Source organism: Podarcis filfolensis, assembly GCF_964270895.1.
Source record: "Podarcis filfolensis genome assembly, chromosome: 5".
In the NCBI taxonomy this organism is placed as follows: domain Eukaryota; kingdom Metazoa; phylum Chordata; class Lepidosauria; order Squamata; family Lacertidae; genus Podarcis; species Podarcis filfolensis.
The window spans coordinates 62,064,478-62,091,091 of NC_139608.1; the positions used below are offsets into that span (position 1 = coordinate 62,064,478).

General features: G+C 40.8%; 2 protein-coding genes across 9 annotated transcripts in view; one reads left to right on the top strand and one right to left on the bottom strand.

Annotated features, from left to right (window-relative positions):
* CPEB3 (cytoplasmic polyadenylation element binding protein 3) overlaps positions 1–3,573 on the bottom strand; it is a 73,936-nt gene extending 70,363 nt beyond the window's left edge. For all 5 annotated transcript variants that reach the window (XM_083616164.1, XM_083616161.1, XM_083616172.1 and 2 more), the window contains exon 1: positions 3,438–3,573. The gene's annotated coding sequence lies outside the window, so the exon portion shown is untranslated. The remainder of the gene's footprint in view (positions 1–3,437) is intronic.
* A 66-nt stretch (positions 3,574–3,639) lies between these two features.
* The window catches only part of MARCHF5 (membrane associated ring-CH-type finger 5), a 33,806-nt gene continuing 10,831 nt past the window's right edge, over positions 3,640–26,614 (top strand). The window contains exons 1-6 of one of the 4 annotated variants that reach the window (XR_014548742.1): positions 3,640–3,770; positions 15,509–15,711; positions 16,392–16,522; positions 18,270–18,453; positions 18,885–19,051; positions 19,889–25,296. Coding sequence is in view for 3 of the 4 variants with exons in the window: in XM_083616181.1 (XP_083472307.1) it covers positions 3,688–3,770; positions 15,509–15,711; positions 16,392–16,522; positions 18,270–18,453; positions 18,915–19,051; positions 19,889–20,005 (855 nt within the window). In the remaining variant the exon portion in view is untranslated. Of the gene's footprint in view, positions 3,771–3,961; positions 4,096–15,508; positions 15,712–16,391; positions 16,523–18,269; positions 18,454–18,884; positions 19,052–19,888; positions 25,297–26,614 lie in introns of those variants that run through there. The other 3 variants (XM_083616181.1, XM_083616182.1, XM_083616183.1) reach the window with 3 other exon arrangements.

Sequence of the window (26,614 nt, forward strand, 5' to 3'; positions counted from 1 at the left end):
AGACAAGAAAGCATTAATTGCCCCAACCACAGCACCATTTTTGCACTGAACAGAACATCCAAGAAAGTCAGCAGCAATGAAATAACTCTTGTTTGCATGCCTTCTCTTTTTCAGGTTAAAGGAGGTCCACTATGTCTTTTCATAATTATCTTCCAAGTCCTGGAACAGTGGACAAAAAGGACAAGGGAATAACAGACAGGATCCACCCTGGCTAGCTTTTTTGTTGCTTGATCACTATGGCAAAAGGTTTTTATTTTCAACACTGACTGGCAGCAGCTCTCCAGGGTTCCAGGCTCAGAACATACCCAGCACTCTCTGGAGATACCACTGGGATTGAATCTGTATTCAGAAGGTTCCAGGATCAATCCCTGGTATCTGCATAAAAAAGGATGGGGAAGGGAAAATATAAATGGTCTGAACCTGGTATAAGAGGACAACGTCTGGGGTGTGAGGGGATTAGGGGAGGGATGGTACCTCTATTGGGGGACGCATCATGCTCCGTTGCGGGTAGTTTGGGAGTAAACTCTGAGGAAAAATCTGTACCCACTGCCTTGTGGGACATCTTTGGAAGATGAAAAGGCCAAGGAGTTAACCCTACACAAACCTGGAGTGCAGTCCCTAAGATGGTGCTTTCTACGCCTCCTTACAACAACTCATGCAGCTAAGCTTGTGCCAAATGTATTACTCTACTTTCCTTTGGACCACATCAACAAGGCTGAGAGAGGGGTCTTGTCATCTCAGCAGCCCAGGCTTGTGCCACGAGGAGGTCACTTTGGTGCTGCTTATGCAGCAGTTTGATTTCACCCCGAGAAGCACACTCTATTGTCTCTCAAGACAGACAGGTGCCGCCGCCAACAACAACAACAACTCATTCTCAATGCTGCAAGCTAAATGCTAATATTCAAAATATACAAAACTATCAGTTAATAGGAAAACAAATTAACAAGCTAACAAGCAGCTTTAAATAGAACAAAACAATGTATCAGAAGGTTACACTTCTAGCATTCTATAGTATACCACTAGCATGACTCCCAAAGCAACTCCAATCTGCAGACAGAAATAACTAAGAATTGTTACAAACCCTAATAGCTAAAATTGTTATACAAATTATTGCATCCCACTTTGTAGTTCTGCCATGTTTAACAATTGCAAAACCAGTATCAATTATTATATAGAAATTAAAATTGATAGGAGATAAATTATCAGGGAGAAGTACTGGAGTTTAATTCTTTCATAAAATTAACCAAACAGAAACATTAAAGGTAAAGGGACCCCTGACCGTTAGGTCCAGTCACGGACGACTCAGGGGTTGCAGCGCTCATCTCGCTTTATTGGCCAAGGGAGCCGGCGTACAGCTTCCGGGTCATGTGGCCAACATGACTAAGCCGCTTCTGGCGAACCAGAGCAGCACACGGAAACGCCGTTTACCTTCCCGCCGGAGCAGTACCTATTTATCTACTTGCACTTTGACATGCTTTTGAACTGCTAGGATGGCAGGAGCAGGGACAGAGCAACAGGAGCTATTAGGAACTGACTAATTTTAAGTTTTCACATTTGTAGAGTGCGCCAATTTTGATGCAAAAAGACAATTTTTGCATAGAAGTGTTTTGTTGAGTCTGAAATTGTGATCCAGTTGTTTGAGCAGCAATATTATCAATATGTGGATAGCTCTACCACTTTTTCACCTTCTAATTCCAGTGTGGAAACACCTCAGCAGGTTCCAGTCTGATTACAGGACTGGAATGGATGAGGGCTAACAAAGTAAAAAAAGAAGAAGAAGAAGAGTTTGGATTTGATATCCCGCCTTTCACTCCCTTTAAGGAGTCTCAAAGCGGCTAACATTCTCCTTTCCCTTCCTCCCCCACAACAAACACTCTGTGAGGTGAGTGGGGCTGAGTGACTTCAAAGAAGTGTGACTAGCCCAAGGTCACCCAGCAGCTGCATGTGGAGGAGCGGAGACGCGAACCCGGTTCCCCAGATTAGGAGTCTACCGCTCTTAACCGCTACACCACACTGGCTCCAGGTTTTTCTTAAATATCATGGTTTGGAAAATCTAGTGATTAGAATGTTTAGATTTGACTCTGGATGGGGTCACACTCTTCTTGAAGAGCTAGTTACAAAGTCTCAGTGCTGTTTGGAGACACAAGTGACATTAGGTGCCAGGAATGTTTTCACCAGCTTCAGCTGGTTCAGCTGTTGCAGTCTTAACTAACTTGACCAGCCACAGTGATGCATGTACTCCCATTTCACTAAATCCCCCTAAAAGAAGCATGTTGTTACTTATTTCTATATCATATCTATGTACTTGGTTATCATTGTCTATATGCTAGTCTGCATGTTTAATCAAAATATTGAAAAAGATAAAAGGTCAAAAAGTGGCAGCATTCTTTTGGCTACTTTACAGAACATTATAGAAAGTAGGTTAGGTTACTTAGTTACACCGTACTTCAAATTTGTAACATTTTCACATAGATTTACAGCCTGGGTGTTTGTCCCCTTTACTCAACATGAATACTGGTACACAAACAATCATCTTTTACAAAAATGCCTCCAAGCTCCAGCACCCTCTTCCCAGGAGAAAAGTCTCCTGAATGGTACTTCTGTTGACTCTGAAATTGAGGTTGAGAAACACAGCCATAATAAAATGTTGGTTTCAATTACAGCCACAGCCTCCCCAATAAAAAAAGATTGTGAGAAGCCACAAAACTCATGAAAAGCATATTATTAACCAACTCGCAACACATACTCAAAGCGTATTTGCATCTTTCCTTTTGTTGAGGCAGGTGACCTTTTTTGTGGCAGGGTGGTGATGGTGGCGGCGGCAATTGTGTCATCTTTTGGCAAGAAAAGTAGACATTCTCTATAGTGGTTCTGGCTAGTACAGTGAAGAGTTGGGTTGAAACCCCTCAGCTGGGAAACTCACTTGGTGACCATGGGTCAGTCACCCCCCTCTCAGCCTAACCAGGGAGCTGGAAGGACCATTTGCACAGAGGGAAAAGCCTCCTGGAGCAAAGACTAAGTAGATCAGGGTAACAAACAAGTATACTGTACATGAAGTTCTTTAAGCCAGCACAGTCAGTCAAGGAGTCACAGCCCAGCCACCCCTTTGCCCCAAAAGGACGTCTGTGACGAAGGGGGGAGATGGGAGAGAGTTGCCCCCCCCCCCGCTGAATGCCCTGGGACAAAGGAGGCGCACCTGTACCAGTGGGGAAGGCAAGGCAAAGGGGGCCGAAGGAGCTTCAATGTGATGATGTAACCGAAAAATACCTCTCCCCACCCCACCTCACCTCACCCCACCACCGTCTCCGCACAGGGAGCGGGGGAAATGAGAGTTGTGGAAACACTCGCCCATCTCTCTCTGTTTCCTCCTCCGCAAGGAAGGGAGGGAGGGTGGGGAGCAAGCAGCAAGAACTGACAGCGTCGAGGTGTGTGCTGACCTTTCCCTCAGCGAGCGTAGCCATCTCGCCGCTCCCCCAGCCGAAGGCAAAACCCCAACCCCGGCCGGCCCGCGCTCTCACGCGGCGGCGGCGGGCGAGGAGGAGCAGGGCAACGAGCAACTGTCGCGAGCGAGCGCGCCGTTAGAAGAAGGAGAAGAAGGCGGCAGGGGCGAGGGGGTTGGGAGGGGGAGGGAAAGGGGAATTTAAATCCCCCCCTCAGGGCCGGCGAAGAGCGGGAACTACATCTCCCATGGTGCCTTGGGCGCGCTCTGCGGTATCTCAGCTCGGAGTGGGCGAGAAGGGAACCAGGCGCAGCGGCGGTTCCTCTGTGAGGTAAGAGGGCCCGGCGCGTGCGCAGTTGCCCTCGCTCCTCCCCGCCCCCTCGCCCACTCCGAGGCTGCGGCTCTGTTGTGCTTCTTGCTCTCCTTGCCCCCCCCCCCTTACCGGCCTAGGTCGCCATCTAGTCAAAGAGGCCCGTCGCCGCTCGGAAGGAGAGCCTCCTGCCGCTTCTTCCTCCTCCTCCTCCTTGGCGGCAGGCTCTGGGCCTTGCTTCCCTCGACCGGCTCCTGGCGCCTGTCGTAGCCGAGCCCCCGGGCTCCCCGCACCCGGAGAGGATGTCGGAGCAGACGGGCTTGCTGATACCGCAGACCATGGACAGGTACGGGGAAAGAAGGGGAGCTGCGGGAGGTCAGGCGGGCCCGTTTCCAGGTGCGCCTTGAGGGGATGATTTTGGAGCAGGAACCGGGTCGAAGGGAAAGCACGCGTGGAGGCACCGCACCATCCTGGGTCGCGACGGCCTATATGCGTGCAGAAAGTCACGGGGGGATTTGAGGGGAGCTGCTTGCCCTAGGCCTGAGCGGATGTGGAAACGAGGGCTCAAAAAGAAACGCAGGGCTGTTTGTGTCTTTTTTGGGGGGACACAGGGGATTGGAGAGTTGCTGCTGTGTCCCCACCAGGAGCATTCTGAGGGTTAATGAGGCCTTCGGCCCAAATCACACACACACACCGTTTGCTGTCACATGTCTTCCAGTAGAAACTGTTGCTAAGTTCACCTTGCAGTAATCGTAAAATTAGTAGCCCCTACAGTGCTGTTAAAAACATCTGTGTCGACACCCATAACCCCTATTTTAGTAGCTTACAGATCTTGCATATAAAACAATGAGTTGTGATCATGGATGTTTCCACCACATGGAGCAACCTTGTGCTCATACTACCATTGCATGTCCGAGTAACCTTTTCTATGTCTTTGTCACTATCCTTCAGCACTGACTACTTCAGAGTCCCCAGGCCTTCATTCCAAAAGAGTTTGAATTCTGTGGCCCAGAAGGACAGGAGTGCTACTGTTCTGGCTTCGTGGTTGCAGGGGAGAAGCAGAGAATAAAGATTAAGTTAGAAACCTAGTATGTGGAGGGTTGGGACAACTTTTCAAAGGATTCTTGTAGAGTTGAGATCCAGCTATATGACTATGGGTTGCTGTACTATCTTTTCATTCCATATTGTGTACTGCTACAGTGATCACTGTAGTTCCACAGTTTTTGTTGGCTTACCTTTTATCTACAGTAATAACATGTAAGAGACGGGTCCTGTTAGTAATTCTATATAAAGTATATTGCTTTTCTGTTGTGGTAGGTGGCATGATAATGGAAATAACCCAGACTTAGCCTGTGCTTTTTTTCACTTAGTAACAGAAGGTAAATTCCCGTATCTTTGAGAACAGCCCTATTGACTTGAGTAAGGCAAAATGGTTACATTAGTCAATTGAGGAACCACAGTCTCATTTAATTGCATTCCAATAATATAGGTAACAATGAATTTATGTGTGTCCAACTGATGCACGACCATGATAGGGCATTGCAGCAACCTGGAAGTGGCTGGAAAGGGGACAGGAACGAAGCAGGCATATGCATGCTCCGCCGTCGCATGTGATGACCCAGAATGCAACTCCCACACAAATCATGTGTTGCCTGTATTGTAGTTACTGGATATAAGGGATTGATACTGGGTGTTGATATGGGCTGTTGGAGGAGGGGTAGTACCTCTGGTGGGGGACACATCATGCTGTCTGGGGTGGTTTGTCCACCTTTGGTTCCCATCCTGCACTCAGTCAGCTCTCACCTGTGGCTCTTAGAAGCTGTCAGCATGCAGCAGTGGCCACACCTCAGGAAATGGCTTCAGCTGGCTGGCTAAAACAGCTGAGGGTAGCCAATGGGTCTCAAACCCTCAGTGTGTTAAGGACTTCCCCTGCACGTCAAGACAGGTGTTAGTGGATTGAGTGGATAAGACAAATAGTGGATCCAACAGTCAAGAAGGTGGTTTCTGCACATGCTGTAGTGGGAGGTGAGGGGCAGATGGCTCATCAACCTGGTAAGGTAGGCCATTAAGGAAAACCTGATCGAAACCTCCATTGCCTTGCAGCTATACTCATCCATAAGAAAGGCTTTGGGAGTAAAGCCTGAGGAAAAATCTGTACCCGCTGCCTTGTGGGACGTCTTTGAAAGATGAAAAGGCCAAGGAGCCAACCCTACACAAATCCAGAGTGGAGTCCCTAAGACAGTTAGATGGCATATTGTACGCATCCTTCCAGCAACTCCTGCATCCAGGCTGATGCCAAATGTATTGCTCTGTTTTCCTTTGGACCACATCAGTGAGGCCAAGAGGGGGGTCTTGTTATCTGGGCAGCCCAGGACCTCAACACACACTGCCCAGGCTTTTGCCCCAGAGAGGTCACTTAGGTGCTGCTAGCACAGCAAAAGCAGTGCAGAAGTCTGCAGTTACAAGTTACTGGTTTCTGCAGCCATAACAGGCACTGTGATTCTCCAGTGGTTTGACTGCACCCCTGGAGACACATTCCATTGGCTCTGGAGACAAGACAGATGCCAACTTAATAGATAAGTGGATTTTTTTGGTCACATTGTTTGAAGTGTATTAACAAATCAAGAGGAAACACTGTCATGAGCTATTGGCAGAAGTTGTATAGTGTACAATACCAATTGCTTGGGATATTGCTGTTGGTTTGTATCCACAAAATGAGAGATACAGCATAAGGACAATTCTTTATTGTACCACCTTGATGGAAATGGTTTCACTGGTTTTTAAAGAAGACTTTTAAGTTCATACTATTTAGGCTAAATTGTATATAGTATAGCAAAATAGAATTTGTAAGACTGAAGAAATGCATTGGTTTGCCTGCTTGCTTTTAGTTCATGTTAGCTGTTGTGCAAAACTCCTGAAGTTTTAATTAGCATTGACTTAACTAAACAAAGAGAATGCTAAATGAAATTTTGGAGAGGCAAATGCCAATGTACCAGTCCTTTTTTTCTAGAAAAATAGGTGCTGGTACTCACCATGAAGTTGTTACAGTAAGTGCCTCACTTCTTAACAACAACAAAAGAGGTGCTGGTACTGTGTACCCTTGAGTACCCCCTGGGGGGAAAAGCACTGCAATGTAGTTGATCTTCATTTATCATATTTAGAAATGAGTCTTTCTTAGTGAATACAGGGGAATCACTCTCTTTTTTTTTATATAGATTTTTATTAATTTTCCAACATATATTAAAACACAATACAACTGACAATACATAAACAAACAAACATATAAACACGTATAATTTCATAACCTCTTTTTCTTAAACCTTATTTCAACGACTTCCCCATACCTCCCTTTTCTTCATCCCTGTTTTAAATTTTTCCAGCAACCCCTAATTTCAATTACTTATAATTCACTTTCTTTAATCCTTTTTCTCTTACCCAATTATTTGTCACTGCAATTCTGTTTTACATTACCCATGACATTTTAGCACTCATTAATTTTACAACAGTTCTTAAGATAAACTTTAAATTTCTTCCCATCTTCTTCCACCGTCTCTTTTCCTTGGTCGCGGATTCTGCCAGTCATCTCGGCCAGTCCCATATAGTCTATCACCTTCGTCTGCCACTCTTCCAGCGTGGGTAGTTCTTGTGTCTTCCGATACTTTGCTAAAAGAACTCTTGCTGCTGTTGTTGCATACATAAAGAACGTCCTATCTTTCGTTGACACCAATTGGCCTACCATGCCCAGGAGAAAGGCCTCTGGTTTCTTATGAAAGGTACACTTAAGTACCTTCTTAATTTCATTATAGATCATTTCCCAGAAGACCTTGATCCTTGGGCACGTCCACCAAAGGTGGTAGAAAGTACCTTCAGTTTCATTACATTTCCAGCATTTATTATTGGGCAAATGATAGATTTTTGCAAGCTTGACTGGGGTCATGTACCACCTATAAATCATTTTCATAATATTCTCTCTTAAGGCATTACATGCCGTAAACTTTATACCGGTGGTCCATAACTGTTCCCAGTCAGCAAACATTATGTCATGACCAATGTCTTGTGCCCATTTAATCATAGCTGATTTAACCGTCTCATCCTGTGTATTCCATTTCAACAGCAAGTTGTACATTCTTGACAAATTCTTAGTATTGGGTTCCAACACAGGGGAATCACTCTCTTTTGGAAAGTTGTTGCCTTGCCTATCTTTGTGGTAGGAATGCCTTTTTTAAATGAATGTTGGGAGTTAGTAAGGCAACTTACATTACATGCAGCAAACTACCCTAATTTACCTGGTATATGTAACCTGATAAGGGATGCGGGTGGCGCTGTGGTCTAAACCTTTGAGCCTCTTGGGTTTGCCGATCAGAAGGTCAGCGATTTGAATCTGCAATGGGGTCAGCTCCCATTGTTCTGTCCCAGCTTCTGCCAACCTAGCAGTTTGAAAGCATACCAGTGCAAGTAGATAAATAGGTACTGCTTTGGCGGGAAGGTAAAAGGCGTTTCTGTGCGCTCTGGCATTCCTCATGGTTCTCCATGCACCAGCAGCGGTTTAGTCATGCTGGCCACATGACCTGGAAAGCTGCCTGTGGACAAAAGTTGTATCTCCATAGTTCAGATGGATCACTGCTGCTGCTGAGAGAGAGTGGCTTGTCCAAGGCTACTTAGGTCACAGTTCTATACACAGATGTAGAATGCCCCACTGAATGCAGTGGATGATGACTGAACCAAAGTTCAGGAGTTGTGCTTTGCCAGCAAATTCTAACATCTGTCTCTTCTGCAGCCCTTCTTCATCTTTTATTGACTTCTCTAATGTGGAAATAGTCTCCTGTGACATAGAGAAAAACTGAGAAGATCCCCAGCCTGGTTCTTCCCCCTGCCCTATACAAAGTGTTATACTACAACCAGTATCACTCCTCACTGTTGGCCATGCTCAAATTGTAGACCTCTAAACTTCTGGAGGACACCAGGTTGGGGAAACCTGCCTTAGGTTACTTCTCTCCCCCTGGTGACTTTTGGCCTGGTTCAGATGTTTGCCTCTGTCTGTTTCCTAGTGGAAGTGCAGACATTCAGTAGCCCTTCCATCATGTTTGTAATGTACCATGGATACCTGCACGTATAGAGGCACAATAGCATTTTTCTCTCCAAAATGGGAGTGACAGCGTTTTTTCATTAAAAGAAAACAAGATTTGCCATTCAATAGAGAATAAGTATTGATTAGCTTAAATTTTAAAGCACTTCCCTGGGAGTAAGCTTGGTGGACTTTTAGGAGAATTGCTTCTAAATAGACATTAATCTGTAAGTGTTGGCAGAAGTTGTGTATTTGAAAATTATTATACAATGGAAAAAAAGGGGGCAATGATCACTCACATTAAAATTCAGTGGTGGTGTGCTATTTGCTGCAGGGGCAATTGATGTCATAAGGACATGTTAATTCTTCTCATATTATTGTAGGATAGTAAATGAAATTGGAGATAAATGTTTTTTGTTATAAATATATATCTTAATAAATCTTTTAAAGTACAAGGCATAAATACTTTAACTTTATCTTATATGCTCTTATGTTGATTTTAATGTTCTTTTTCCAGAAAAAGTAGTTCTCGTTTTAAAAATTAATTTGGAGGCATTTTTTTGTTCTCTGTATGCTAATTTAAACAACAATCCATGTGCTCAATAAAGAAAGGGATTTTTAGGCACAACTGCAGTTACTAGAAGTAGTTTCTATATGTGGAAACAGAAAATTTAATTATTGGGAGTAGCAGTTCTGCAGTTGCTAGAATTAATTGCCACCCACGGAAGGAGAAAACAAATGCCCTAAGCCATTTACACAATCAGCAAAACAAATAAGGTATTTCAACCAGTAGTATTTGAATTATTTGTCTACACGTTCACAAAGAGGAAGGTCTGCTTCCCAGTGGCAGAATTATTTAAGAGCAAAAAAGGCACTTTCTACTTCCTCTTTCCACTCACAAGATGAGTGAACATGATGGTTGGTGCACACAGATGAAGAGTGGCTGATTAGTGAAGTTGTGTAAGTAGCAGTGACAAGGCATAAAATTCTAGTCTAGTGGTGCAATATGATAAGGAAACATTGTAGAGTCTTTAAATAGTGTCAAGATTAAGTACTTAACAGTGCAATCCTATACACACCTACCTTTTGTTTACGTAAGACCTTTTGTAATTCCACGAAAGGCAAACATTCATTACTATAGTTCAATCTAATGAAGAATATCTTCATACAGATCTTGTGAAATTTGTCCAGTAATAACCCTACCTTGGTTTCCTAAGATGCCTCTTGTTCTTCCCCTTTACTGACCAGTTCTGTATCTAATTAAAATGACGTTTGGTGTGTAAAACTGCAGAAGTCAGGCAAATAGGTCAGTACTGTAATCTCACAGAAAATAGAAAACATTGAGAGTTTAGAACAACATTAATTTTCAAAAGCAAATGATGTATCCAGCAAAATAGTTCTTCTAGTAGAAGGACTTTTAACTATACAACAGAACTTCTCCCCTTTTCCCCTGTGTACCCTCTAAATCTGTTCTGGAGATTTCCTCAACCATTTGGAGCACGTTTCTGGGGTCCATGGGGCAGAGACGAGGGCAGGAAAGTTCCACTGCTCAGCTAAAATTCCTTATGCTAGAAGAAATGTAGGATGCCACTCATTCTGTATAAAAAAGATTGAGCATTTTTTTGCTGTACATTCTGTGTGCAACAGAATGGTTAATATTGTACAATTATGGTTATGTGTCTTCTGAAAAGGCTCGGGGAAGAATTCAACATTGTGCTAAGCAGAACACTCTATTAGAGCAAGCAATTCTGTTTGCTTGATGGTATAATTTGCCCTTTCCTTCCCGCCTAATGTGCTGTTCCAGGAGTTCCTCCATACCAGGGGGAGGAGATGGGGGGAAGCCATATTGTGCTAGCAGATGTCCTTGTGTGGGCTTCCCCTGGCAGGACTAGTTAAATGAATCTCTTCTTCCTGCACGATCCATGTAAAATTTAGTTGCTCACACTGCTCTAAATCCCCAGATTGCTTTTAAGATAAACTTTGCAGTAGATTAATACAGAAATTAAGAAAAGGGATGTATGAGTATCTATCTTCTTGATGTTTTGTCCACAGAGCCTCACTTACAGGGTCATAAATATTGAAATTAGTTGTTATGTGCACAACAGCTGGAAAGTGGTGTAATCTAGGGGCGCTTGAAATTTTACTTTTCAAAATCCCTATCAATTGAACTTAAGACACAAAGTAATAGCCAGCTGTCTGGCACAGAGCAAATGGAGCCACACCTATATTGAAAAACAGGCTCTTCCCTCACATACTTGAATACATTCTACTTGAACTGGCACTGAACCTGATGGTTGGCATTTAAAATCAAAAGGTGGCAGAGCGGCTTTTATACTGATTGTGGGGGGGGAAGCTGACAGGAACAAAACAGGGTCTGGTTCAGAAGAAGTGTTCCCTTCCCCACTAGATGAAGAAAAATATGATTTAAATAGGGGAGGTGTAGAACTAAGCATTAAGAGGGCAGGGGGCACATGGCTGACATTTCTGACTTGCTAAATGTTGTAGCATAAAACACACATGCCAAAAGATACTTGGAGAGAGAGCGGCTATATTTGTGTGTTTATGTGCTAATGCTACTAGACACCTCTGAGCCAAGATGGGCAAACTAAGACCAAGATTGGTCTTAGAGGACAGCATTGATATAGTGGGCATAATGGAAATCAGGTGGAACGGAGAGAAACCAGTGAGACATGGTTATTTCTGGATATAAACTCTACAGGAAGGACATCATGGAGGTGGCATCACTAGAGTCCCCAGGTTAGAAATCCCCAAAGGGGCAGAATGCTCCACACAGCTGCTGTGGCTGATGATACCTGGCCCCAAAAGTGGGCTTACTATTTTGCCACTGATCAAAATGTGAAGATGATATTGAGATGGAGAATGAAATCAAGGAAGCATCCAGAAGAAGAAAGTGCTGTAGTAATTGAGCAACTTTGACATATATGTAAGTGGACAATTGCCAAGGAAGTCCAACACGATCATATTTGACTTTAAAAGAGGGAACATCCTGTAGCCAGCAGGATGGCCACTGTGAGAATAGGATGCTAAGCTAGCTGTGCTGCTCAAAATTAACAGCAGTGTCATTTTTGGGAAACTTGAAATCCAGGATGCAAAGATCCTCTTTCATGATGTTAGAACTTGTGGATCTCCAGTGAAGCTGAATGCTAGTAGTAGCTAGAATAAAGAGATATTTATTTTCAAGACTGAAATAATAAGTCTGTTCTGAAATGCTTAAAGTAGAAAAGAGTTGGGGAAAGTATACTATTGCTAATTCATTTGGTTTTATAGGGTAATGTTGAGTTTTCAGAAACTATGTTTTGTTTGACCTAGCTAGCTGTTTCTATTTTAGGTTGCAGTCTGAGTAGCGACCTGATTCTGTACTAAGACCAGGGTAATGTTTTATTCAATACAAGAAAATGGAAAATCTGGCAAGAACTGAGATCCTTGTGTCAATGGTTTTATTTAGCTCTTTCTGCTGTAGCTACTGTCAATAGCAAGATAAAGCTGATGACAGAAAACAAGGGATTTACTATTCATTATTCATAACTTGCTAAAGGCTTAAGAATATAAAGGATATCATGTGATTCTTTTTGTAGGCCATCCATTGTTTAAAATATAGCTGTTGAGCAATAAATTGGATGAAACTTCTTGTTTAAAAAATGTATGTGACATTGATCCATTGCTGCATCAAAATGAATTTGATAGTCTTAATGATATATATTATATTTCAAGCATATAACCTATTATTAAACATGTTTTAATACTTCAAAGTATAGCCTTTAATAACTAATTCAAGGGTGTTATTTTGCAAGATTGTAAAGTCATTTTTTCCTGTCATCCAAATGAACTTTAGACCTCTTGGGGTGTCAGGTTGCCCCAAGGCATGTCACAACTTTATCTGTTTTGCACTCATTAACAGTTCAGAGGTAGCCATCATACATTGTAACTTGAGCAAGCTATGAAATATGCCATGTATGTGTCTTCTAGGTAAAAGAGTTGATATACCAGCCTGATATTACAGTGGTACCTCGCAAGACGAAATTAATTCGTTCTGCGAGTTTTTTCGTCTTGCGAATTTTTCATCTTGCGAAGCACGGATTCCCTGGGTATTAACGGTTTTAAGAAAAAGGAAACAAACTTGCAAGACGTTTTCGTCTTGCGAAGCAAGCCCATAGGGAAATTCGTCTTGCGAAGCAACTCAAAAAACGAAAAACTCTTTTGTCTTGCGAGTTTTTCGTCTTACGAGGCATTCGTCTTGCGAGGTACCACTGTATTTTTGTTTCGAAAGACTCTTCAAATTTCAGTGAGGATGTTTAGTAGTTTCTGCATTTGTGACTTTATTTCTGTTTTGCTTTTTGATGTGTGTGTGTGTCTATGTGTATAAATTCCACTTCGTCTGTAATAGTGAAAAGAAAGATTGAATTGTTCAACTTATTTCCTGTAGGCATTTTTTTAAAGCTTGGATAAATGTTTTTCTATTGCCGTGTAGTTCCAACATCTTAGCACTGTCTCATCATTTCTTTTGGGGGGGAGAGTGTTGCTTAAATAATGGAAAGTTGAAAGTAAACAGGGAATACCGTTTGTTAGACGTAAATACAAAAGACACACACACACAAAAAAAATAGTGGACAGAGCTGTAGTGAAATAAAGGTAGTAACGATAATAATAGCTAAGATTGGGTATATAAGGTAGAATACACCATAGAAAGAGTATACGTTAATTTTTGTTAGGGGATTTTCCCAAGATAATTTGTTGATTGCCAAGTCTGAAGCTATTGAGCACGGATAGGCAAACTAAGGCCCAGGGGCCGGATCCAGCCCAATCGCCTTTTATTTAAAATGCTTCTCTGGGTTATTTGTGGGGCATAGGAATTCGTTCATTTTTTTTTTTTCAAAATATAGTCCAGCCCCTCACAAGGTCTGAGGGACAGTGGACCGGCCCCCTGCTGAAAAAGTTTGCTGACTCCTGCTATTGAGGGCAGGGTGGTAGTAAATAAGTTCCTTGTGTCCTTATTCATGAATTTATAAAATTCCTAAAAGCCGCATCAGCTGGTGCTGCTTACTTTAAATCTTTATTTGAATAAACTCTGGAAATCCTGTGCCAAACGGTTTATAACAATGGTAAATAATGCTTGTGCAGGGGTGCCCCATCAGATCTTGTTGGTTTGCCTCCATTATTCTGAGCCTGGTGGCAGGCACCAAAGTGGTTCAGAACAGTAAGTAGGAATGCAGACCTATTTTCTATGCTGTAGTTTGAGCTGAAGAAGTAAAGGCCTTATACCACAAGCAGAAGTCTGAGGTTCATTGGAAATGTATTTATTTGCAGAAAAATGTGTTTAATTGTTATAGCACCCAATTGGTATGCATGCTGCTTCAGAAAATAGATGAATTTCAAGATGAAAGATTTGATTTAAATCAGTCCACCCTGCCTTCAATTTAAGATTCAATTTTGATTATCTTCCCAGTAAATTGTCTATTGTTGTTTTTGCTCCTGATACAACTATTTGTGTATCTTTCCTGGATGAGGATGGTTTTTTTGTGTTTGCGTTTCTCAGAAGCCCTGAGAATGCAAATTAGCCATTGAAAGGCAGGATAAGCATTTTGGAAATAAGAAATACGATTATTTTCTGCCCTATCATGTGATTATAAATATGGAATAGATTAAAATAGTTTACATGAATAAGCATTTATTCATTTCTATGCAGGATTTTTGAACACAATCAGCCAGAAATCTTTCCTGTGCAAATGTGGGAAAGTTGTAATTAACTGTACAGTTTCTTTGTGGATTTACTTACTGTCCTATTCTGAACTCTAGATCATTCTACTCTTCCTGAATAACATTTAATAGTTGTAGTTCTTAGAAATTTTTGTATTTATTTATTTATTTGCTGTATTTATTATATATTGCCCAGTAACAATATTCTTGACGGAAGTAAGAAAGAAATGAAGTGAATGAAGGTAGAATTCTGCTTAGTTGCAGTGCCATAACTATGTAGATTTGACATGATAAGAATAATGGAATTTTCTCTCTCTCCGTATTGGAAAAGGAAATGTATGTCTCTTTTGCTGTGCATTTTCTGTATAGTGCTGTGATTACGATTGATTGTGGAAAGCGAAGGGCTCTACAGACTTAGATATATTTCTAATGCAATCACTCCGTTATCTGAACAGGAGGGGAAAGATCAATTGCAAGAGGGCACTTTTCCATTCGCTAGATTACTGTCAAACACATTTATAACTAAAAATAAAATAATCAATCTACAAGAGAATTAAGTGTATTTCCTTCCTTAATTTTACAATCACATTTTTCTTTAATGGTAAGTGTTGCCAGGATGTAAACATTCCCAATTCAGGAAAGACCAAAACATCAATATTATATGTAGAATAATTTGTTCATTTGTTGGAATACATTAACTTTATGAATAAAGCAAAAAAATTGCAAATGGACCTCAATTACTTCAGACACGAATGATGCAAAATATGATTTTAAGAAATGGCATTAGGATTAAGCACACATATTTGTTTTTAAATCTAGTTATTAGAATATGGTATTGATGAATTTGAGTTAGTAGCACTGCATTTAGGAAATGCCCTTTCTAGGTAAACAAGTTAGCAATAAAATGGTTGGGGAGATTTTACTCTTACGATCTTGACAGCTAAAGCTTTCTGATGTGTCACTTGTGCTTAACTTTCAGGAGTTGTTGGGTGTGTTTTGCAACTGATGAGGATGACAGAACAGCAGAGTGGGTGAGACCATGCAGGTGTAGAGGCTCTACGAAATGGGTTCACCAAACTTGTCTACAGCGCTGGGTGGATGAAAAACAGAGAGGGAACAGTACAGCTCGTGTTGCCTGTCCTCAGTGCAATGCAGAATACTTAATAGTATTTCCAAAACTAGGTAAGATGCGCATGTGAAACTTCCATGAAGAGTGGGTTGCGGGGAGCACACAACTGGAATATTATTATATTACCACCATTACTACTAATATTAACCAGGGGCTCCATCCCTGCTTGCTCAGCTCACCAACCGCCTCACCCTCCCTTGGCAACTCTGCACCCCTAACCCTCACAGCTCCTTCCACCCACATGCTGCCCACCTGTCAATCACCTTATGCCATATTGATGTCAAGGGGTGCTTCACTTTGAAGCCCCAATTGTTGGGATTTCAAAGTGGACCACAGGGATTTAAAACCACACTTTGTAAACATCCTCATGAGGCCTTTCAAGCCTCAGTGGGGGCTTGAAGGAGATGTGCGGGGCTGGGTGCGAACTCCCATCTGCCTATAAGCAATGCAAACTGTAGAGGGTGGTGACATTTTACATTATTATGTAATAAGGAAGATATCATCGTTTGCCTTATGCACAATTGTCTCAAGGTGATGTACAGTGATGCAAGAGACAGTGTAACATTCAGGGTTGGATTTTGTTCTATTATTATCCTGCACTGAGATTCTCAGAGCAGCTCATAGCATCCAATCATAAAAGACAGTGATAGAGTTAATAGAGGTAGTGCCATGCTATATACTCTTTTGATTCATCATCTCTGCTACAAAACTTTATTTCTCCTTTATGTTATAGGTCCAGTTGTTTATGTCTTGGACCTGGCAGATCGCCTTATCTCAAAAGCCTGTCCGTTTGCTGCAGCTGGAATAATGGTGGGCTCTATCTACTGGACAGCTGTCACTTACGGAGCAGTAACAGTGATGCAGGTTCAGATGCACTTTCTAAATGTTACATTATCTTAATCAAGCTGCAAACTTCTAGACAGTTGCTGAAGAAGTTTGTTTGGTTTTTTTGTAAGGAAGAAAATTCCGTGACAGGATTGGAAAACACAGTTTACAAGAGCGTGACTCCATATTCTTCTTTCCTTACCCATGTGGTGGTTTTTCCTTACCCGCCTTGCTATTTCATGTAACTCTGTGCTTACAGATTGACAAATCCCATCTAACAGGCACAGCTGTATTCAGCTCCTCCCTCTACACACACAAGCATCTGTTTGAATAAATTTCATCATAAATATCCTGCAAAGCCTCACATCTGTCCATTTCTGCCTGTGTCTGTATTTCTCTGCATATGCCCACATGTATTCGTGCTTTTCTATTCATTAACAAGCTCTGCTAAACTATATGGGAGTCACTGCAGCCATTTGGATGAGAAACAGATTCCTTGATAATTGCTGTTGCTTCTACCTACGATCTGAGATTTTTCTCTTTCTTTTCTCATGCTCACCATGATTCTCTCACTGCTTATTGCTCACCTTTCCCATTTGGGGGGCGGGGTCAGGGGAAGGAAGCAGTCACTGTTTCACCATAAAGCTTATTGGATGACCTTGGGCCAGTTATTCTTGCTTGGGCTAGCCTTCCCCCTGTTGTGATGATAAAATGCTTCTGTATTCTGTTCTTCGAGGAAATCTGGGAAACAAATGAAATAAATACCTAGTTGAGAGCAAAGGGAGAATGCTCAGAACAAGCCCTCAGCCTGGATATAGACTTCCTATATAGTTTCAATGAACAAGTTTGTTCTCAGCCTCTTCCCAATTTTTCATCTTTTCTGTCTAGAGGAATAGTTGGAGGAAAGATACAAGCCAGGACTCATTTTTGATGTGCTCCTGCCTTTGATTATAGATATGGAGTCACTTGCAGTACCTTCACCATCCATCTGTTCACTTTATATATAGTACTTGAAGCAGGCTTTTGACAACTGCACAGATGTGCTCAATGTACTACTGCTGTCATAACAGTTTTCAATTATTTATAGATTGTGGTTATTTATCAGCACAACTGTGGATTGAAAAATATCGGACATTTTAAAAAGTTAGCTTTACTCATGGGTTCTGTTCTTGATACATAGTTCTAGGAACATCATTTTTGAGTAGCATATGTATATCAAACATTTATTTTGAAGTTTTTGTGGAGTAGCGCTCTTTCTTGACTGCAACACTCCTCATGACTCATATCAAGATGCTTTTGGACATATATAGCGGAATTAATACCGAAAACAGCTGCTTAAAAATACTTTCTTGTTTCAGATCTAGTCCATTTCAGATATGTATCTATATCTTTTTAAAATGGTTTGTCAGGTTTCAGTTACAAGATTGTTTCCTGTTCTGCCAACTCATATGCAGTAATTACATATACTCAGAAACAGGATTATTTGACTTGATGGTGCAGTGGGTTCTAAATGGATATCTAGCCTAAGAGAGACAAACAGTTGCCTAATCGTATGAGTTGCTCACCAGCCCAGAAGGTCTGGCACTCTGATCTCAGTGTGCAAGAGAAGCTAATAGCACTACTATAAGTGTACAGGGCAGTGGCATGTAGGTTCTCTGGATGGTGGTTCAAATTAGGTTGTTCTTTAGTTGTAGCTCCTGAAGTCAAGCCATTGTAAAGTAGCCACATTACCTCTATTTAGAATGGTGCTGTGCTTAATGTAATAATGTGTTTTTTTATTCATCAGGTTGTGGGTCATAAAGAAGGCCTCGATGTTATGGAAAGAGCTGATCCCTTATTCCTTTTAATTGGACTTCCCACCATCCCAGTTATGCTTATATTGGGAAAGATGATTCGCTGGGAAGACTATGTGCTTAGATTGTGGCGAAAATATTCTAACAAACTACAGATTCTGAACAGCATATTTCCAGGTAATGCTACCAAAATTTGAGTAGAATATCTAGGCTTGGCTGTTTCTGTGAGGAGGGGTGGTAAGATAGATTTTAGTATCCAAAATATAGCACTTCTCTTTTTCTCTCCTTGGTGCTAAGTAAAAAGACATTGTCCAGCACAATATTTGGTTAGATGAGTTCCATCTCCCAAATGCAGCTTGCAAGAAGGTATTGCAGTATAAAGACTAAAAACTGTGTAATTGTGAGCACCACTTTCTAATCTGTGAAACTAGAAGTAAATAATGCCATAAATAATTTTATTAGAATGTGTTGCAGTACATAAGTTTTCTGGCTAGGAATACTCAAAACCATTAAATCGAAGAGCTAATTGGAATGGAGAGGTTAAATTTGTAATACAAATCTGGTTTAGTGCACTCTAATTCTTGGTTAGCAATGGCATTTTTCTTTAGGGATTGGATGTCCTGTTCCTCGTATTCCAGCTGAGGCCAACCCTCTGGCAGATCACGTCTCTGCTACTCGTATTCTCTGTGGAGCTCTTGTCTTTCCCACTATTGCTACGATAGTTGGCAAGTTGATGTTCAGCAGTGTTAACTCTAATCTTCAGCGAACAATTTTGGTAAGACTGTGTAAAGTTTCCTTTATAGAACTAGATTGGCAGACGTGTCGGAGATTTGGCTTCTCTCTGCATATTTTCACCTTTGTCGTACTTCTGTCAAATGACACGCTTGGTGTGTTTTGTTACATTTACTGTTACGTAATATCGGTTAAAATATTCAGATAGCACTTATATGGCAATTTGGAGTTCCAGTAGGTCCTATTGCATAGGGTCTGGGGGTTAGTGGTGGTGCTTGGGGTCCAAGCATACTTTCTGGTTGTTCCTTTGGAATGCATCCTTAACTGCACATGATGTCCCATATAGCATTAGGTATGGAGCAGGTGGGTGTGGTTTTTTTTTAGGAAACAATTTGGCTCAACAATTGGTTTTTTTCCTTAAAAAAACAGCCTTCTGAGCCAAATTGGGACATGCTCTAGGATTGCATTCACACAATCCTGTGAACCATGGACTGGAGGACTGGGCATGAGCTGTGAAGGATTGAACATCCTCTTCTTCTCTTTTGTGTCAGTGGCCCCACCCACCTGTCAAAATGGCCCACGGGGTGGGTGTGTGAGAAGGCTGAGATTCAGCCCTAGAGCAAACCATAACCCTCCCCTCCCCATTTAAGTGAATGAAAACTTTCAAAAGAATGTGCCAACTCAGCATAGAAGCATTAGATTACCCCCATTGTGACAGGGAAATGTATGCTTCAGGTTTTAGTACAGAATTGCTCTAATTAGCCGAACTTCAAAGGAAATGGGGCTTGACAATCCTGTGTGTGTATGTAACCATTAAAAAAATATATTAGGTGTTAAACATGTTCTGTCAGTTTTGAATAATTGTTCCCTTTTATTTTAGGGCGGAATTGCTTTTGTTGCTATAAAAGGAGCTTTCAAGGTCTATTTCAAACAGCAGCAATATTTGCGACAAGCTCATCGGAAAATTTTAAACTATCCTGAGCAAGAAGGTGCATAAATGACTGTGGATGTCAGACTTTTACAATCTCATCTGCTATATTCAGCAGCAATGTACCAATACCTATTATTTGGCTAAAGGAGCTGAAATTGGAGGATATGTTGCTGATTTTTGTGGTCCCCCCACCCCCATAGAATAATAAAATACCTTATTATGGCAGGGCAAATCCTCCTTAGTTGTTGATCCTAAGAATGTGATTTGTTTTCACTGATGTGTTTACTTTGTGGCGGAAGACATCTGAATCATTTTCCTATGGGCAAATGTTGCCTTCTTTCAAAACAGAAGCCAAACAGTTGTGAAGTTAATAAATTATGTGCAGACTGTATTGAATTATATTTTGTATGCTTATTGCAGTAAATGCACAGTACTTTGCTAAATGGGCCAATATAAGAAACTTCTAAAAATATGCATAGTTTATTATTGCCAAGTGGAACTCTGGAATGTCAGTTAATAAGGGTTCCCATATTCATAGAGGAAGCTAAAGAATAAGCCTCAAATTAGTGATAGCAGAACTCAACTCATTTTCTTGCTAGTTCACATAGTCCATCATAACAGCCCAGATTGTTAGAAGTTTCATTAAATATAGAAAAACCTGACTGGGTCTGATAACTTGGAACACCAGCAAATTGCTTTTTTGTTTTTTAAAAAAATTCAACAGATTGCTGTCTTTTGGCTCTTTCATTGTAATGCAAGTATCATTATATATAATTAACTCCTGTCTGCCACCAGTAAAACTGAAAAACTGAATTACAATCTATATGTGACTAGTTTCAATATTAGACTGTTGCTTAGTGCCAGTATGCTGTGGAAGCACAACCAAATTGTGGTGTCATTATTCAGGCTAAATCAAGAAGCAAGGGTTCAAAAACAAGCACTGGTAACACATAGCTGTGTTTAGAAGGAAGTATAAATGTTCAGTTGTGAATGTTAAAAGACTATTGATTACACAAGTCAATCCTGCTTTACTGAAGTCAGTTTTCGATTTTCTATTTTTATTTTTTTTAAGACTTATATGACACTCACCTTAACTGCATCTCTTTTGAAATCTATTTTCAAAGTGTCCTTGATTTTGGTGGCACCTATAAGTAAATTCTTTGGATTGGAGCATAGGTTCCAATATAGACATGTGTGCATAAGTCCCATTCCAGTCAATGAGATGGATTTCCTAGTACATGGCAGGATTGAGGTTGATAAGGGAGGTATTTAAATTGCACTTTTTCTTAACAGTAGAAATTAGTGTATCAGTGTTTAAATTTTGGGTTCTGTACAAGTCACATCATCGCGAAGTAACAAATGACAGTCATTCTGGGTTTACAAGTGGTATTTGCTTTGGCAGGATTAAAGAACCATTGAGTGTCTCTTAAACTCTCAAATTATGTTCCAGTTCAAATATCTAATGCATGGAAAAGGTAATAAACACATCTTTTTAAAGTACTGGTAAATAGTTGTTGACCAGAAGTGATGCAAATGGGGAAAAAGTCTTTGTTTGATTGTAATAGCGTATGCTAAAGAAATATTATTATTTCCATAGCAAGCTTTACTTTAAATATAAAAATGTAATATTTTAAAAGGTAATAATGACCAGCTAGTATTCCAGCATTGGTATATGTGGAAAAACCTAAAGCATAACAGAATACTTTAGTTTCTTGTTGTAAATACTAAAAACCCCCACTGTAAGTCAATTTGACTTTTAATATCTATATATTTATATATTCAGCAGTATCCTGCAGAATGTTGGCTTTCTATGAGTTTTCAGCACTATAAAACATTTCTTGCAGAAATTCCCGTTGTAAGAAGCCTTCTAGGTGATCTTTACTTTATATACACCAGCTCTTTGATACCTGCTGGTTTTTAAACTATCTCTTACAAAACCTAAAAGTACAGATTGGTTGGTCTAAAATTTTGTTCTATGGTAAAATTGCTGAAATTATTGTTTTATCACTACAAATGTACTGTGAAGAATGTGGGATTATATTTTAAATTCAGTAGCAAAAAGCATTTCCTTGGTTACTGTGCTTTTGACATGTTTTTAGTAGTGCAATTTACGATCACATACTGGATTAGATTGAATAAAGTTTTTTTTATATTCTTTAGGTGTATGGTGTCAAACATAGTAACATAGATTGCTTTAATTCCTTTAAATGTTTGGGGGAATAAACTATTAAACACTGAACTATATCCATTGCTTAATTTAACAACCAATATATTAGTTTGATTATTTCTACTAGCATACATCAACTAGCAACATCAGATTTCAGCTCCCATAAAGGAGCTTGCTGTTCATTATCCCAGTTCTACGAGAGCATCTTCACTCTGCCCAGATTTAGTTATACAGGATTATGTTGTACTGTCTATAATTCCTTTCTCTTTTCCACTGCAGCTCCTTGGACCATGCTGCCATTTGCTTTGCTTAATTTCATAAAATGGCTGAGCCCACCTTCTCCAACCCCAAATTAGTTAACCTATTGCTTTATGCTAAATGAGCATTGGGAAATGCAAGTTGTGTGGTTCTGGAAGTGATATTTCTATTGCTGTGTAGGAGATTGAAAGCCTCAATGTGTGGCTGAGACATTGGTGTTGGAAAGAAGGGTTTGAATTTGTTAGGCACTGGAAAGTGGAATCAAGGATTCAAAGAGCCCCATGATATAGGGAAGCACTGTCACAAGTGAATGTCGTGTACCTACAGCAGCTTCAAAATTGAGTTAGTGGCTATTCTAGAGGGTTTCTCCAGTTTCTGGAGTGGCTTTTCAGGGGTTGCAGTGGGAAGGGGGAGCTTAGATTTCACAAGGAAGAAGCAAAAGTTCCCATGCACAGACAGAAGATCCACCAGTGCACTGGCCTTGTGCCCATTTGTGCAGTAAACCAGGAAACTATTGCGTGCAAGGCAGCTCTGTGTACACAGCAAAATCTCTTTGTCCACAAGGAATTGCTGTGTTGTGCCAACTTCTATATTACAATTGCAGAGCCTTTGCTAATCCCAGTCTTCTTCCATTTAGATCACCATTAAGAGTGCTCATACCCAAGCTTTACAAATTCCAGCAGATGCATTAGGTGTCTCGTCAAAAGATGTGTAAAATCCATGGGGTTCTAGGAGTTTGTTCAGTATTCAAGCAACCCTTGTTTACATAGTAAGGATGGCTCATGTGATCTCTCCCTCCCCCCCCCCATACACATTAGGAAAAAGTGGCAAATACAGAAACACGACTGATTAATCTGCCCAAGATGGGGTGGCTTTTTAAGTCACTGTTTTCAATTTAAAAACAAAAAACCCTGAACCATTTCATGTGCCATGAAATCCTCAACAATTGAGGCCAGTTGCACTGTGGTGTTTCATATCCCCACCCTTAAAAAAAATATGAACATTTCTGTTTAACTTGCAAAAAGAAAGGATCCTATTTACCCCTATTAAAATTGAATAGGAAAGGCACTACCTATCTCCAGCAACTGATCAAAATTGGGTTCTTTTTGTAAAGAACTGTATTTCATTCTTTATGTAAAAGAAACCAACATTATAAAACATTGCAGGCATCCATTGGATCGCAGGCTAAGCTTAAACTTAGGAGGCTCATTCTTCTCCAAGTTGTCTTTATCTTGACACAGGAGTTAATACTCTCAAAGATCAAACTTGTTATTTCTGTTATTTCTTTTTATTAATCTACTAGGGTTTATTAAACACCTTCCATATTTTACCTAGGCATTTTTGGTTTTCTCCTCCAGAGATTTCTAATGAAGGATGCCTCAATTGAAGGTTGTATCTTTTCCCAGCTGGTTGGTTTGTCTCTAAATAAATAAATACTCAACCCTAAAGTGCTTGAGACTCACAGTTGCTCAACACAAAACTGCTCTAATGAATCTCAGTAGCAGTTTTGTTAAAAAATAATCATGTCAACAACACTGTGGAGGCCAGTGTACCCTAGTAATGTGTGTTTAGCAGTGTTTTTCACCTGTGATTTCCAATAAATTTATTATGTTAAACAGAGTCACACTGAAATAAATTGTATCTTTATTGCTAGCTGGGAGATAAATAAGGTGCTCCAATTTAACTCAAAGGCAGATTGATGCCAAAACAAATGATGTAAGAGGGTTAAGCGGACAGATGATAGCTTTAAAAGTGGGTTGTATAAAATAGACATTGGGAGTGAGACCTTATGGGTTAAATTCAAGTTCTGTGTCTGGAATGACCAGGGCATCTTGTTCACATTACACCCGGACAACCAATTTACATTTATGGTGAGAGGAAAGCATTAACACTGCAACATCTCTCTTACGCATCATTGAACTTTGCTTGCTGCTTTATTTAAATCTACACTTGTTTTAATTAAGCTCTTCTGTAAATAATTGAGCGTGGTTATGAGCATTTATCCTGGCTATATTATGAAAATACTGCCTGCAGACTGTGGAGGCAGCTTTATTGCAAAGCAATAATCACTTAGACAGCACAACAGCATGGAAGCCAGTAATAAAAAAACCAGAATTTTATGAGTAGTCTCCTCCCTGCTGCATCGAAACCTGAACTGAATGCAGTTAGACCAAAAGCAATTCAATTAAACGCTTACTGGAGGATGGTGGTTCCTAAATAGATTTTATGTGTTGTTCTTGCTCCTATTCAATAAACACTTTGAATTTTTATTTATAGAGTATATGTTGCCAATTTAAACAATAGAACATGGTGGTGTAAAACCATCATAAAAACATAAAATGACTGATCAAAAAGGTTGCATGGGCCTGTCTACATAAAAAGGTCTTAGGAGATGGCTGAAATTTAACATACTGTATCTTTGCTGGAACAGCTCAGGGCTTCTGACACAAAATGTGCAACTCTCAATGGAGGCCAGCCAGGCCTCTGTAACATGGGCAACTCAGTGGTCAAGCCAGGACATAAGGGCTAAAATGGTCCTTACAGCATCCTGGACCCAAGTTGATAAGAGCTTTGTATGATCTGTCTCTGTTACCAAGACTAAACTCCTAACCGGCTCTTTTACCTTTATTTACTGGTTTGCCAGTATGCCAAAGGATCAAAGCACGAGTACCATGAGCCCAAACCCCAATAATGGATGACCAGCTGAATCTCAAGGGGATTTCCAGAGTCCATTGTGCTATGTCTGCATTGGCTTGACTGCATTGGCGCTCCGTTTCCAAACTCATTTCAAAGTACTGTTTTTGAGCTTTAAAGGCGCCTGCACCTCAGGACCCCAGTACCTCAAGGATTGCCTGTCCCCACATGACCCTACCCAAACCCTGTGGACATCATCAGAGTCTCTTCTCCGTGAGCCTCCTGCAAGGGAAGTGAGGTGAGTGGCAACCTGAGAACCTGCTCTTTCAGGAATGGCTCCCCATTTGTGGAATGCTCTCCCCATGTGTGATGCCATCATTATTCTATAACCAGACCCTTGGCTGCTAAATAATCTATGGCCTTTTAAATGCATTTGTGGGAGGAGGTTTTTGGGGGGGTGGGGGGGTGTTCTTACTATGATACGCATTTTGTGTTTTTCCATTTTGTATTTTACTGCTGAAAACCGCCCTGTGATCTTCGGATGACAGGCAGTGTATGAATGTTAATCACCACCATCATCATCAGCTTGCAGGCACCAGACTTAAGGCGTCTCTGTTTGCTCCACTCATTAATTTAGATTGCACTGAGGTGTGATTTCTGGCCAGCTATGTGGTGGTCATCTTTTTAATGGAGTGGCGTAGGATTTGTCCTTTTTATAGTTATTGGTGGACGAGCATTTCTAAGAATTTCTTTCTATTGTTATCTTCTCTTGCCCCAAGAAACACCTATGACAGCAGGGACCAAAAGGAAGACCAAACTGAACCTAAAGTTGCCTTGGCAGTTTAGTTAAGCGTGGCAACTTTTCAAGTTGTTAGCACTCAAGTGTCTTTGCAAGGAAGGGGGATGGGGAGAAAACCAGAACAACTTGGCCATGCCCATGGGACCTCCTAGCAGCCCCACCAGGCCTAGTGGTTCCATTCACACTACTAAGGCTGCAGGAGGGATCTCTCCACAGCATGGCTTGCCATAAACCACAAGGGCTGCAACCCGATGGAAAACCAGACATCTCCCAGTCATTTGCAGAAGCCATTGGGCTGTGAAATCCTTTATGGAGCTGAGCCTATATATTTGTACCCACACATAGTATAGTTTTACTAAAGTTGACTTATCTATATTTTTTTAAACAAAAATTAAATGCTGTCTTCCCAACATCTGTTGAAAGCAGCTTAAAACAGCTTAAAACACATCTATAATAATTAAATTCATATTTAGGAAAAATTACATATTCAGCCAATTAAAAATATCTATCCTTCTAGCAGATACCAATTGGTGTTACATTTCTGATCAATTTTAGACAGCGTCAATACATTGCCAAGCACACCTCCAGTCTCTGAGCAGTGAATTTTTTCATGGGAGCTTGCAAGTGCCTTGGGGTTAGTTTCTATAGTATGAAGGTTGGTAGTGATTGTACACACACACACAACGTAGACTGAGCATAATATGGAAGGGCTCTCAACATTAACACAGCCAACAGATCTTACTATTCTCCCATTAGGTTTCTAGGGGAGCTTTCCCAGACTCTTAGTACTAGATTCTCACAGAGAGAAAAATCAGGT